Below are 15,424 nucleotides of genomic sequence, written 5' to 3'. Positions count from 1 at the left end.
TCAAGCCATTTGTAGTATACATGATTAGGTAATAATGTTTAGTGCAAGGTAAAGCGCCTAAAGGCTGATCAAAGATAGTCCCAGGGTAATCAATGAACAGAACCAAGGGATATGGGGAGAAAGCAGGAACGAGGTACTGATTTTGGATGAACAACCATGATCATATTTGGCTATTTTCTATGTTTCTATGTAAGGAGATAAATAGTAGTTCAGGACTGCTCTTTATTTGTGGTAGGATGATTCAGTTGCCTGATAACAGCTGGAAAGAAGCTGGCCCTAGCAGGAACAAGGTGTGTGCTTGATGTTGGTGCAAACCTAATACGTGAGAGCAAATGCAAAGCTGTTTTCTTCCATCTCTAATTTTCTGTCTGATCAGTAATATCTCACAATATTTTCCTGTTTTCTTTTCAGATGTGACGTTAAAAGTCCATGTGAGTGATTCCAGTACCCATCAGCCTTTAGATAAAGTCTTCATTGAGATTTTTACCAACCAGACTTCATTTGCTTCAGGATATTCAGAAGCAGATGGGATAGCCTTCATCACCTTTCACTACACACTTGGAGCTCAACTGTTTATTGTTGCAACAAAAAGTGGTTATGTGCCAAACTCCTCTCCATGGCTGGCCACCAAACTGCCTTGTAAGTTCTCAATCAGTAAATTTTAGTAAATATTTCATATTTTTAACATTTGTTCCTTTGTGTGTGTGGAAAAAAGGTGGATGGGTGGGGATGGGGAGGGAATGCAGAGAGAGCATAGGGGAGGTTTGGAGGTGTGCATGTGCGAGAGAAAAAAAAGCAAATAATGCAATTATTTAAAGGAAACGGCAGCCATTTCCTTGTATTACTCACTCCATGCCAGATTAAGAGGAACCTGAGGGGTAACTTTTTTACACAAATGGTGGTGGGTGTGTGGAACATGCTACCAGGGAAGGTAATTGAGGTAGGTACTATCATAGCATTTAAGAAATATTTGGACAGTTACATAGCTAGGACAGGTTTAGAAGAATATGGGCCATGCACAGTCAGGTGAGACTAGTGTAGATGGGGCATGTTAGTCAGCATGGGCAAGTTGCACCAATAGTCCTGTTTCCACGCTGTATGACTCTATTAGATATAATTTCAGGCGAACCCTATGTTACAATCATGGGTAATGGAAATCCACAAATCAGTATTAAAAAATTTGAGGCTGGGAAGGATGTTTCCATTAGTGGGAGAGTTTAGGACCAGAGGTCATAGCCTCAGAATAAGAGGACGTTCCTTCAGAGATGAGGAGAAATTTCTTTAGTCAGAGGGTGGTGAATCTGTGGAATTCATTGGCGCAGAAGGATGTGGAGGCCAAGTCAGTGGATAATTTTTAAGCCAGTGATAGATAGATTCTTGATTAATATGGGTGTCGGGTGTTATGGGAAGAAGGCAGGAGAATTAGGTTGAGAGAGAGAAACAGATTCATGATTGAATGGCGGAGTAGACTTGATGGGGCTGAATGGCTTGATTCTGCTCCTGACACTTATGAATATGAATAACATTCACTCTCTCAGAATTTAAGTGGAAAAAAGTAAATAAATACAAAATTCCAGCAAATGCAGTTTGTTGTGTCTCCAATTACAATTATTTTTTCAACTCTCATTCCTTGATGCATGCTTAGATGATACAGCTTTGCATTATGAAAAATCGTGATGCAGAAGTTTATCTCGGCATTCAAGCCTAGCACACCTACCTCCCTTACAAGGATGTTGCCAAGACTAGAGGGTGTGAGCTATAGGGCGAGGTTGAGTAGGCTCGGTCTCTATTCCTTGGAGCGCAGGAGGATGACGAGTGATCTTACAGAGGTGTACAAAATCATGAGAGAAATAGATCAGAGTCGCTTGCCCAGAGTAGCGGAATCGAGGACCAGAGGACATTGGTTCGAGGTGAAGGGGAAAAGATTTAATAGGAATCCGAGGGGTAACTTTTTCACGCGAAGGGTGGTGGGTGCATGGAACAAGCTGCCAGAGGAGGTAGTTGAGGCTGGGACTATCCCATCAATTAACAAACAGTTAGACAGGTACATGGATAGGACAGGTTTGGATGGATATAGACCAAGCACAGGTGGGACTAGTGAAGCTGGGCAAGTTGGGCCGAAGGGCCTGTTTCCACACTGAATCACTCTATGACTCTATGACGCTAACATAGAGAGGCACCTGTATCATAAAATATGATGCATTGCCTCAAATTGTGTTGAAATTCCAAAAATCTGTATGTATATGGGAATAATTTGTTAATGGGCTGTGCATTTAGAAATGGAAAGAAATGGCAATCTTCCCAACCTGATTTCAGTTTAAGAGAAAAGTGGTTTTGATGAGGATCTTGGTTTCCAATTTACAACCACCTATAATAATCTCCATAACTTTGTTGCCACGATGAACACTCTCTGGAATTTTGTTTCAATGCCCTTATCAAGAACAATTTAATGCCAGTTACGAACATCTGTTCCCGCATTCGGTGCAGTGAAGTTTGGGGATCCATTGGCAGGCTCTTTATTTGTTTTGAATGAGATGAAGAAACGCCTCGCTGGTTTCGTATTTCTGAACTTCAAAGGCCAGAAATTTGAGAACCTATCTGGCAATGAGCAGATCCATCCCTCACTTTGAGAGCCTGTCTAGTTCTGCTTGGAGACCCTGATGTATTGTTTGACCCTGACCCCACCTGGTGATGCCTACACAAATACCATTGCTCATCCTGTTGTGAGTTGTTCCACCAGCGTAGCAATAGAGTGGGGCCTAAATTAAAGCAGGGAGGAGTGTCCATAATGGGAACTCCATGAGCCTGGATCCACCAATTGCCAGACATTCTTCATCTTGTAGTCAGAGACACTTCTGAGGTCCTCTTATCGGAACACAAAAGTCCAAAACATCTTAGAAGCTCCTCACATTGTCATTGTGACTGCTCTCATTAGAGAATGTAAATTGGTCTGCAGATTCCCAGTAGATAAACCAGGAAATGTGCCCACTCTGTCCCTCCACAGGTTTAGCAGATCCATTCATTTTGTTGGAGAGGAAATTATATCTATTTTTCTAATTAGTTGATGGTTTTAGATTTTTGTTTCTTCAGCTGAATTGCTGTGTTTTGAGTATTACACCTTGAGACTTTGAGTTACTCTAGCAAGGTGTTTTTAACTGAAGCTTGTGTCTCAGAAGGTTCCTTGTAATCTGAGCCTTGAATGGATGAAATTTCAATATAAAGGGAGTCCCTGGTTATAGGCTCCCTCAATAGAGGAAACATCCATATTTCATAAAATTTCATAAAATCACTTCTAAATTTCTGAGGGTGTCCAATCAATTTACTACATTGTTCCTTAAAATACCTTTTTTCCAGGAATCGATCTGATGAACGTTCTCTGCGCAGTTACAAGACACATATAACTGACATTGAATAGGGAAGCTGAAAACATGTGCAAACTGTAGGAATGGTTGTATGAAAGCCTTATATAGGTTTACCCACCAAAGCTATTAATTGAAGACAAGTAGTAGTAAGCACAAGGTAGTGATTGTGGGAGATTTTCAATTTTCCACACATAGACTGGGAAACACATTCTGTAAATGGGCTGGATGGGTTGGAGTTTGTAAAATGTGTGCAGGATAGTTTTTTGCAGCAATACATAGAAGTACCTACTAGAGAAGGGGCGGTGCTGGACCTCCTGTTGGGAAATGAGACGGGTCAGGTGGCAGAGGTATGCGTTGGGGAACAGTTCGGGACCAGTGATCACAATACCATTAGTTTCAATATAATTATGGAGAGGGTCAGAACTGGACCTAGGGTTGAGATGTTTGATTGGAGAAAGGCTAACTTTGAGGAGATGCGAAAGGATTTTAAAAGGAGTAAATTGGGACAGTTTGTGGAAGAGAAATGGAGGACATTTAAAGGTGAAATTTTAAGAGTACAGAATCTTTATGTCCCTGTTCGGTTGAAAGGAAATAGTAAAAATTGGAAAGAGCCATGGTTTTCGAGGGAAATTGGACACTTGGTTCGGAAAAAGAGAGATATCTACAATAATTATAGGCAGCATGGAGTAAATGAGATGCTTGAGGAGTATAAAGAATGTAAAAAGAATCTTAAGAAATAAATTAGAAAAGCTAAAAGAAGATATGAGGTTGCTTTGGCAAATAAGGTGAAAGTAAATCCAAAGGGTTTCTACAGATATATTAATAGCAAAAGGATAACGAAGGATAAAATTGGTCCATTAGAGAGTCAGAGTGGACAGCTATCTGCAGAGCCAAAAGAGATGGGGGAGATATTGAACAATTTCTTTTCTTCGGTATTCACCAAGGAGAAGGATATTGAATTATGTGAGGTAAGGGAAACAAGTAGAGTAGCTATGGAGACTATGAGATTCAAAGAAGAGGAATTACTGACACTTTTGAGAAATATAAAAGTGGATAAGTCTCCAGGTCTGGACAGGATATTCCCTAGGACATTGAGGGAAGTTAGTGTAGAAATAGCTGGGGCTATGACAGAAATATTTCAAATGTTATTAGAAACGGGAATAGTGCCGGAGGATTGACGTACTGCGCATGTTGTTCCATTGTTTAAAAAGGGGTCTAAGAGTAAACCTAGCAAACCTGTTAGTTTGACATCAGTGGTGGGCAAAATAATGGGAAGGATACTTAGAGATAATATATATATAAGCATCTGGATAAACAAGGTCTGATTAGGAACAGTCAACATGGATTTGGGCCTGGAAGGTCATGTTTGACTAATCTTCTTGAATTTTTTGAAGAGGTTACTCGGGAAATTGATGAGGGTAAAGCAGTGGATGTTGTATATATGGACTTCAGTAAGGCCTTTGACAAAGTTCCTCACGGAAGGTTGGTTAAGATGGTTCAATTGTTGGGTATTAATGGTGGAGTAGCATGATGGATTCAACAGTGGCTGAATGGGAGATGCCAGAGAGTAACGGTGGATGGTTGTTTGTCAGGTTGGAGGCCAGTGACTAGTGGGGTGCCACAGGGATCTGTATTGGGTCCACTGTTGTTTGTCATGTACATCAATGATCTGGATGATGGTGTGGTAAATTGGATTAGTAAGTATGCAGATGATACTAAGATAGGTGGGGTTGTGGATAATGAAGTAGATTTTCAAAGTCTACAGAGAGATTTATGCCGGTTGGAAGAGTGGGCTGAAAGATGGCAGATGGAGTTTAATGCTGATAAATGTGAGGTGCTACATCTTGGCAGGACAAATCAAAATAGGACGTACATGGTAAATGGTAGGGAATTGAAGAATGCAGGTGAACAGAGGGATCTGGGAATAACTGTGCACAGTTCCCTGAAAGTGGAATCTCATGTAGATAGGGTGGTAAAGAAAGCTTTTGGTGTGCTGGCTTTATAAATCAGAGCATTGAGTATAGAAGTTGGGATGTAATGTTAAAATTGTACAAGGCATTGGTGAGGCCAATTCTGGAGTATGGTGTACAATTTTGGTCGCCTAATTATAGGAAGGATGTCAACAAAATAGAGAGAGTAAAGAGGAGATTTACTAGAATGTTGCCTGGGTTTCAGCAACTAAGTTACAGAGAAAGGTTGAACAAGTTAGGGCTTTATTCTTTGGAGCGCAGAAGGTTAAGGGGGGACTGATAGAGGTCTTTAAAATGATGAGAGGGATAGACAGAGTTGACGTGGATAAGCTTTTCCCACTGAGAGTAGGGAAGATTCAAACAAGGGGACATGACTTGAGAATTAAGGGACAGATGTTTAGGGGTAACATGAGGGGGAACTTCTTTACTCAGAGAGTGGTGTCTGTGTGGAATGAGCTTCCAGTGAAGGTGGTGGAGACAGGTTCGTTTTTATCATTTAAAAATAAATTGGATAGTTATAAGGACGGGAAAGGAATGGAGGGTTATGGTCTGAGCGCAGGTATATGGGACTAGGGGAGAATACGTGTTCGGCACGGACTAGAAGGGTCGAGATGGCCTGTTTCCATGCATTAATTGTTATATGGCTATGGTTATAAGTGTCAAACAAGGCTGCGTCTTCACACCAACATGCTTCTCAATCTTTCTCACAACAATATTACATCTCAACAAGCTTTCAGCTGGAGTCAAGCTTATCTTCAGTACTAATGGGAAACTGGTTGCCTTAAGATGTCCACCCTCCAGAAGCAAGATTAGCCAAACCTCAGTTGTCGAGCTGCAATATGCAGATAACATTTGCTTTTACACGTGATCCTAGGCTGAGCTCAAAGCTATAATTGATGGATTTCCTGGAGGCTGTTAATAGGTTTATTGAGATGAGTTCAGGTTGATTATATTGGTCACCTTCATAGCTGTAAGATTATTGTTGGCTTTGGTGGAAGTATCTTTGGCTTGGGTCCACTGGTAATCTAACAATAACATTTGCAGATGGCTTCAAGAGATTGCCAAAAGCTAGGACCTCGGTTGCTTTGATTAGATAGTTGTTCACCCTCCTTGCTGTCAACACAGTTGCTATCCTTCAGCAGTCAAAATGAACAGCAATTCTTTATGAAGGTGACGAAAGGATAGAGAATAAATTTCAGGCCTTGTTTTTTTGCTGCAGATATTGCTTATGCTTCCTGTTTAAATTTAAACCATATTAAATTAATTTACTACTGACAGTTAACCACAAAACTGTGGCTATATTGTCAAAATAATTTATTGCTTGTGAAACATTTTGCTGTTGATAAGGACATAAGATGAAGCTAGATCAATATAAATTTTCTTCAACAATTGTTCCTCATTGGCTGCAGAATTTTAAAATCCCATTAGGGTTTTGCTTTTATTCTGTGTGTAGTAAATTTTAATCTTTGTTCTTTTTGAAATGGAATCAAAGTCTATTAATGGAAAATACTGGGAAGCATTCTGTACCCAAAGCCTTAAAGATTTAAAATTTGCTACCTCCTTTGTAGATGTTGTTTCCACAATTTTTATTTTCTTCCCTTTACGCATCCGGGTGATCCCAATTCTCGTGTGAAAAAATTATGCTTTTAACAGGACAGCGGTTCTTACTCATTAGATTGTAGGTAGAAACGTGTTACTCAGCTCAAATCTGAAGAGTTATCTTATCACAAACTGAGCCACACTGACAGCCTTCTGCTGCCAAAGGCTTTAGCTGACAGCTGGCAGAAGATCCTGCTTGTGATCAGTGGAGGATGAATTTGTGATCAGCGAGGAATCGTTATGATTAAGCTATCCCTGCGGAAAGCCTGGCACAAGATGAAAGTATTTAACTTGGAAAAGTGCTTATTATTATTGCACTCCTACAGAGTGTCATTACTGGCCATCTGCATTGTGCGTTTAGATTATATTCCCGACATAAACGTGGTTGATATAAATTTCTTGTTTTTACTACGATATACTTTCATCATGTGATATACTTTCATCATCGTCAGTGCCATTCCCCTTAACAAAGACTGCCTGCTTTGCTAACTATGAAATAACTACTTCTGTGAGTGTATCCTACTGTCAAAAATTATCATAAATATCAAACGGTACAAAGGAAGGTTGTGTGTAGAACTGAAGCAACACAGCCCTGTTAACCGAGAGCACAGTAATGTATTGGCTTGGATTTTCTATCAACGAGTTTAGGAATATTGGGAGTACTGACCAGGTCACTTACCAGGTTGGCACAAATATAAATCGGTGTTGGGTAAATTAAGCAGGCTTCAAAAATATGTTCTGAGACCTATATGCCCTATAATTATTACTGCAAGGTACCATAGGCTCATTACAACAGTTCCCCTCACTGATTGGATGGTAAAGTAACATATCATGCTAGAAAGGAACTGGGTATGGTTCTTGCACAGTTTTCCACACGGATATTCTTTGCTTCAGTCAAATTAACAATGCAAAGGCTGAATGCAGGGGAGTGGGGATGGGAGACCATCAGACATAGGTGCAGAATCAGGCCATTCGGCCTGTCGTGTTTACTCTCCCATTCAATCATGGCTGATCTATGTTTCCCTCTCAACCCCAGTAGGCCTTCTCCCGGTAACCTTTGACACCCTTACTAATCAAAGAACATACCAATCTCTGTCTTAAAAATACCCAATGACTTTGCCTCCACCAAAGGTTCACCACCCTCTGGCTAAAGAAATTCACCTTGTCTTTATTTTGATGCTACATCTTTTTATTCGGAGGCTGTGCCCTGTGGCTCTAGACTCTCCCACTAATGGAAACACCCTTTCTATGTCCACTCTATCTAGGTCTCTAATTATCCAGTAGATTTCAATGAGGATCCCCCCTCGTCCTTCTAAACTCCAGCAGGTACAGGACCAGAGCCTTCAAATGGTCCTCATATGTTAACCCAATAATCCCTGGGGTCATTCTCGTAAACCTCCTCTGGACAGTTTCCAGAGCAAGCGCATCCTTCCTCAGATATGGGGCTCAAAACTGCTCACAATATTTCAAATGTGGCCTGACCAGTGCCTGATAAAGCCTCAGCATTACGTCCTTGGTTTTATATTCTACTCCCCTTGGAATGATCGTTAGCATTGCTCTTGCCTTCCTTACCACTGACTTATCCTGCAAATTAACCTTTTAATCGCAAAGCACATCATAGCAGTTTATGAATTAACTTAGTGTAAGTAGTATACGGAGTTGTTGTTCTGGACCCTCCAGTTTAGTTGACAGTTAATTGCACTGAGAAATGACCAAGAATGCATGAAGCTAAATAGCTGACACTTTTACATTGTGCTAATCTTGTCATCGTGTAAATGGATATGTTACTTGGAGATTAATCCTATTTCCCACAAAAATGGGACCAGCATACACAGTCCTCGATGCTTTTCGTGATACTTTATTTAGAAAATTCTCCATCAGACATGCTGGCTTTACAACTTAAAATAATTGTGTTTGGAATAATTCAAATCTAATGCAACCAGATGCATCATTTATACATCATGTCAATTTCATCTTACTATTTTTGTTTAAAGATTTGAACATGGATAGGAAAGGTTTAGTGGGATATGGGTCAAATGCAGGCAGGGGGGACTAGTGTAGATGGGGCATCTTAGTTGGCTTGATCCAAAGTGCCTCTTTCTGTGCTGTGTGAGTCTATGACTTGTTTAGCAGTCATATGATAAAATGCACATCAATGAACGGTGGCACAGCGGTAGAGTTGCTGCCTTACAATGCCAGGGTCCCGGGTTTGATCCTGACTACAGGTGCTGTCTGTACAGAGTTTGTACTTTTTCCCCTCGACTGCGTAGGTTTGCCCCGGATGCACCAGTTTCTTCCCACATTCCAAAAACGTTCGGGTTTGTAGGTTAATTGACTTCAGTAAAGATTGTAAATTGTCCCTTGTGTGTGGGATAGTGCTAGTGTACGGGAATCGCTGGCCAGCGCAGACTCGGTGTGCTGTATCACTAAACTAAACTAAAGGAATCCAATTTAAATGTTAACAATTAATTGCTAAATACCGACAGACTTGGATTGTCAGGAGTATAGAGCATGGCCTCGAAATTTTAAAGTGAATTTTAAGTAAGTAGAAATTTTCGAATTTCAGTTTTTGGATATAATTTTCAATTATTTGTAAAATACCAAGCATTTTTTGCCAGACGCAAACTAAAGAGTCAATGTTGCATTCTCCTGTGCAGGCACAGACCATGATTACAGAGGTTCATAATTATGCACCTTTCTTCACTTTTACGTTAGCTGGGCCCAATAGATTAAAAAAACCAGACTGGAGAGTGTATAAAATGATTACCTTCGTTAAAGATTAATCGGATGGAAATCATTAATTCTCAGGCTGAAGAGTTTGGCTGCAGATGTCTTGATATGGTTATTTATAATGGTTATGAGTAGAGCCAGGATGTTTAGGCACTTAAAAACTCTGAAATAGGCAGGCAAAAAGGCATAATAAAATTACAAAAAAAGGCACAAAAAAGGCATTTATTGACAAAAAAAGTCATAAAAAGGCATTTATTTCCACCACCAAAATATGGTTAAAAATGATAATATATAGGTAAACTACATTAAATGACCAAAGTTGCCTAGTTGCACATAATTACTAGCATTTTTTTCAAATTATTTGGTGTTAAACTATGCCGTCTGTCAGACAGAATATGCTTCAGTTGTGAAAAACTTCTTTCTACCTCAGCTGAGGTCACTGGTGCATATTCATGTCGATATCTTGTGCATTACAACTACCTTTGAGAACTTTAGCTACATTTTCTATTTCTTCAAGATCTTTGTTAGCTAAAAACACTCTCTCATATTATCCTTGTATGTCTTTACCTACATCGCCAGGAACTTTACAAATATCGTCAGCTACTTTGGTGAAAACCTGAAAGTTATTCACTAATGTTTCGCCATGTTTCTTAAGGGATGTGATAGCTTGTGGGAAGTTTGCCCAATTGGAAGCAATAAACACAAGATTGCGGTGGAGGGACTTTTTCTGCATAATTTCACTGACGATCCTAACTGCAGCAGATTCTTCTTCTTCAAAACAGTTGATAATTTCTTTTATCTTTTCAAAATTTGTAGCATAGTAGAGTACAGCAGAGAGCCATGTACCCCATCCAGTCAAAATGGGCTGACGAGGTAGCGGAATCTCAGGTGCCATTTCCTTGAACAACTGCACACGTGACGGTGCTTTGAGGAAGATTTTCTTGACATTGGAAACTAGGCGATCGACATTTGGAAACAAGCTACATATGTGCTTGGCAATTCTATGAAGTCCTTGAGCTAAGCATGTCAAATGCAACATTTTGGGGAATAAAACTTTTTAAGTCACAAACAGAAGAACATTCACGTGTTTTATAACTTCTGGCCAAAGTACAGCAAGTGAAAATGTAAACAACTGACCAATAGTTAAGCTGTTTGACTTCTACAATACTTCCGATGTCAACTTCTTTGATGGTTGACCTGCCTCCAGTGTACCGATGACCATAACATTGGCAACATAACTCCCCACAGCATCGGTTGTCTCGTCTATTGAGATCCATATTTTGTTGCATGCAACTTCATCTCTAATTTTCTGCACCACAATGTTGAAGTTGCTGTCAACATAATTTTTCCGTAATGATGACACACTTGGTCTATGTTCCTCTGTGTATTTCTCTAAAAAAAAACCTCTGAGAGGTTTGTTTTCCAATTTCCACAGTGGAATTCCAGCATCAATGGATGCCTTGCACAGATCATTTGAAAACTCAGATTTGCGACTGGAGCCAGCAGTAAAGGTAGTGAGGAGACAAGCTTGGGTATTTTGCTTGGGTAGTCTACACCCCAGCGGTATCAACATTGGCTTCTTTATTTTTAGATAGCCATTGTCTTCTCCCTCCTCCCCCTTTCCCTTCCCAGCTCTCCTTCTAGTCCTACTGTCTCCGCCTCTTCCTTTCTTTTTGCCCCCTCCCCCTCCCCCAACATCAGTCTGAAGAAGAAATCAAGAGGCGGTGGAATATGCTTCTATACCAACCAGGACTGGTGCAGCGACGTCACGGTACTGTCAAATTTCTGCTCTCCCAACCTAGAATCCCTCTTTATAAACTGCAAACCCTACTACTCTCCGAGGGAATTTAACTCCTTTATTCTCACTGGTGTTTACATTCACCCCCCCATTTGCGTACATGAGGCGCAAATGAAACTCACTGACCAAGTAATGAGGGTCAAGAGTGACTTCCCGGACTCCAAGGTCATTGTTTTGGGGGACGTTAACAAGCTAAAAGGTGGACGAGCGAGGGCATTGAGAACCTACAATCCTGCTTTGACTGCACAGATTAGAATGTGTTCAGGGAAGCAACCACAAGCCTCGAAGAGTATACGGACACTGTATCATCATTTGCCAGCTTTTGCGAAAACTGTTGCATTCCAACTAAGACAACAACAACAAGCCCTGGTTTACTGCAGAACTCAGACAGCTCCGACGGTCTAAAGAGGAGGCCTACAGGAGCGGGGATGTAGACCTCTACAGGCAGGCCAAGTACAAGCTGAGAAGAGGAATCAGAGCTGCCAAGGAAAGGTACTCTGAGAAGTTGAGGAGCAAGTTCTCAGCTAGTGATTCTTCTTCAGTTTGGAAGGGCTTGCAAGAAATTACCAGCTACAAGAGGAAAGCCCCCCGCTTTATGGACAATCGTCAGCTGACAAATGACCTGAATGAGTTTTACTGCAGGTTTGAAAATCAGAAACGTAATCCTGGTACCCCCTCCCCAACCAATACAGCCAGACCCCAGTCTACAAAGAATGGACCCTGCACCCTCTCCTTCCCATTCACCACTTCACACCTACTTAAGGCAAGACTCCAGTATGAAAAGACTGGACCATTTCCCACCCCAACCAACACTTCACACCCACTCACAGCCTGACCTCAGTCTGCAAAGACTGTGCCTTTCTACACCCACCCCCCCTCCAATCACCACTTCACACCCAATCATCCACACCCTCTGTGCTGCACAACATAACATCCAATATCAACAATAAAAATAGAGGAGGCTTTTCAGAAGACAAAAAAGCTGGAAATCTCCAGGACCTATAACCATATAACCATATAACAATTACAGCACGGAAACAGGCCATCTCGGCCCTACAAGTCCATGCCGAACAAATTTTTTTCCCCTTAGTCCCACCTGCCTGCACTCGTACCATAACCCTCCATTCCCTTCTCATCCATATGCCTATCCAATTTATTTTTAAATGATACCAATGAAGCTGCCTCCACCACTTCCACTGGGAGCTCATTCCACACCGCCACCACTCTCTGCGTAAAGAAGTTCCCCCTCATATTACCCCTAAACTTCTGTCCCTTAATTCTGAAGTCATGTCCTCTTGTTTGAATCTTCCCTATTCTCAAAGGGAAAAGCTTGTCCACATCAACCTGGCAATGTTTCCCCTTCTACTCTTAAGCTCTGTGCCAAACAGCTGGCACCGGACTATGCAGACATTTTTAACCAGTTCCTGCAAACATGTACTGTCCCTGCCTGCTTCAAAGTCTCCACTATTGTCCCTGTACCCAAAAAAGCAAGGATTACTTGTCTTAATGACTACAGGCCTGTCGCACTGACCACTGTAGTCATGAAGGCACTCGAAAAGCTTGTGCTGGCCAAGCTGAAAAATATCATTGCTGGACCCTCTGCAGTTTGCATATCGAGCCAATAGATCTGTGGATGATACAGTCAACCTGGGCCTGCATTTCATCCTACAGCATAGGTCGCCAGGGAACCTATGCGAGGATCCTGTTTGATGATTTTAGCTCTGCATTCAACATCATTGTGCCAGAGCTACTACACTCCAAACTTTCTGAGTTGACTGTGCCTGAACCCCTCTGTCAGTGGATCACCAGCTTCCTGACAGACAGGAAGCAGCATGTGAGGCTGGGAAAGCACATCTCGGACCCGCAAACACTCAGCATAGGAACACTGCGAGGCTGCGTACTCTCTCCTCTCCTCTCTCTACACCAACGACTGCACCTCCACAGACACCTCTGTCAAGCTTATCAAGTTTGCGGACAACACAACCCTGATTGGACTGATCCAGGATGGGGAGGAATCTGCCTACAGACAGGAAGTGTCACAGCTGGCGTCCTAGTGTCGTAGCAACAACCAAGAGCTCAATGCTCTTAAGACAGTGGAATTAATTGTAGACTTTAGGAGAGCTCCCCCTCCCCTCACCCCACTCACCATCAACAACACCACAGTCACATCTGTGGAGTCTTTTAAGTTCCTGGGAACCATCATCTCCAAGGACCTTAAGTGGGGGGCTACCATCGACTCCACAGTCAAAAAGGCACAACAGAGGATGTACTTCCTACGGCAGCTGAGGAAGCACAATCTGCCACAGGCAATGATGGTCCAATTCTACACGGCCATCATAGAGTCTGTTCTCACCTTCTCCATCATGGTCTGGCTTGGCTCAGCCACCAAGCACAACACCTGGAGGCTGCAGCGAATCGTCCGATCAGCAGAGAAGATTATTGGCTGCAACCTTCCCTCCATTGATGAACTGAACACTGCAAGGGCCAGGAAGCGAGCGGGCAAGATTATCACTGACCCCTCTCACCCTGGCCACAAACTCTTTAAATCACTTCCCTCTGGAAGGCGACTCCGGATTGTCAAAGCTGCCACAGCCAGACATCAAAACAGTTTTTTATCCACGAGTAGTTGCTCTACTCAATAGCCAAAAGTCTGTAGCCTCCCTTTGATCTGGTATTTTGTTGGGTCACATGCTTGATCGATGGTGTTTTATCATTAATGTTTTATTATTATTAATGTTTAGTGTTTTCTGAGTCATTTGTAACTGTCACTGTATGTCATGTTGTTACCTGTGGGCGGAGCACCAAGGCAAATTCCTTGTATGTGAATACTTGGCCAATAAACTTACTTACTTAAAAAAATGAAGAAGGGTCTCGACCCGAAACGTCGTCTATTCCTTCTCTCCATAGATGATGCCTCACCCGCTGAGTTTCTCCAGCATTTTTTGTCTACCTTTGATTTTTCCAGCATCTGCAGTTCTTTCTCAAATAGACCTTGGAAAAGACTGAACCAGCGGGCAACGGCACGAATGAATGAATGAATGAGCGATGGTGGCGCCCCCGGTTTCGCCCAGGTGGTGGAAGTTTTCTTGTAAATGATACTATGTTAACACGTTAATAATAACTTATTAATATTAACATGTTAACATAGAAAATGTAATTGTAATTACGGTACAACTAGAGAAAATAGCACGACCTTTTAGCAAAACTGCAAAAAAGGCAGATTGGGGCATTCGATCATGAAAAATACATTATCCTGGTGAAATCATCAAAAAAAGGCATGAAAAGGCACATGGCATTTATGGCGAAATCCTGACTCTAGTTATGAGTTACCATGATGCTGTCATGCCCTTCAGTCCTAATCGTGAAAGTGTGAATCAGTTCCCTATTACACCGCAATATAACACTCATTAGCCATCCAATATAATAATGTTGCGAGCTAATGACTTCATGTAATGTTGCAGCTTTGTTTTAATTCCGAGTATTTTTCTTTTTTTTATTTCTTTCACAGTGTTTTCCTCGGTGAGTCTGCTCCTACACCCTGAGCGGATAGCAACTCTGATGGTATATGATGATGTTGTTCAGATTGTCTCTGGATTCCAAGGTGTGTACCAGACTTCACAATTTGAAATGATCGTCTGTGAGATTTATTAGGTTTGTCCTGACTAAGTAGATAACTTGAAATTACTATTGTTGCAATTTGTAATGCTTGAACTTCTTTGGTGAAAGAAATATTACGTTATTTTCTCTAGCACAATTTAAAAATGAAGTGTATTGAACTCACGGTGTAAGTGTGTAAATATTTTCCTGTCATTTTAAAGCTAAATAAGAATGTTTCTGAAGTGTGATTTATTTTTTGTTTCTTTTAACCAAGCAATTGCTGTTGGCTAATAAATATTAGGCTGTTTACCACCAATGAATGGGACAGTCTAGAGGTGAATAGGACAAATGTCTTGTGTTTGCATGGT

General features: G+C 41.4%; 1 protein-coding gene across 4 annotated transcripts in view; it reads left to right on the top strand.

Annotated features, from left to right (window-relative positions):
- Positions 1-15,424, top strand: part of fam171a1 (family with sequence similarity 171 member A1) — a 189,685-nt gene that overhangs the window by 129,175 nt on the left and 45,086 nt on the right. For all 4 annotated transcript variants that reach the window (XM_055655733.1, XM_055655753.1, XM_055655763.1 and 1 more), the window contains 2 exons: positions 412-639; positions 14,968-15,060. In XM_055655733.1, the coding sequence (XP_055511708.1) occupies positions 412-639; positions 14,968-15,060 (321 nt within the window). The remainder of the gene's footprint in view (positions 1-411; positions 640-14,967; positions 15,061-15,424) is intronic.

This window comes from Leucoraja erinacea, chromosome 2 (assembly GCF_028641065.1).
Source record: "Leucoraja erinacea ecotype New England chromosome 2, Leri_hhj_1, whole genome shotgun sequence".
Lineage (NCBI taxonomy): Eukaryota > Metazoa > Chordata > Chondrichthyes > Rajiformes > Rajidae > Leucoraja > Leucoraja erinaceus.
This window is presented reverse-complemented; position numbering and strand designations above follow the sequence as displayed.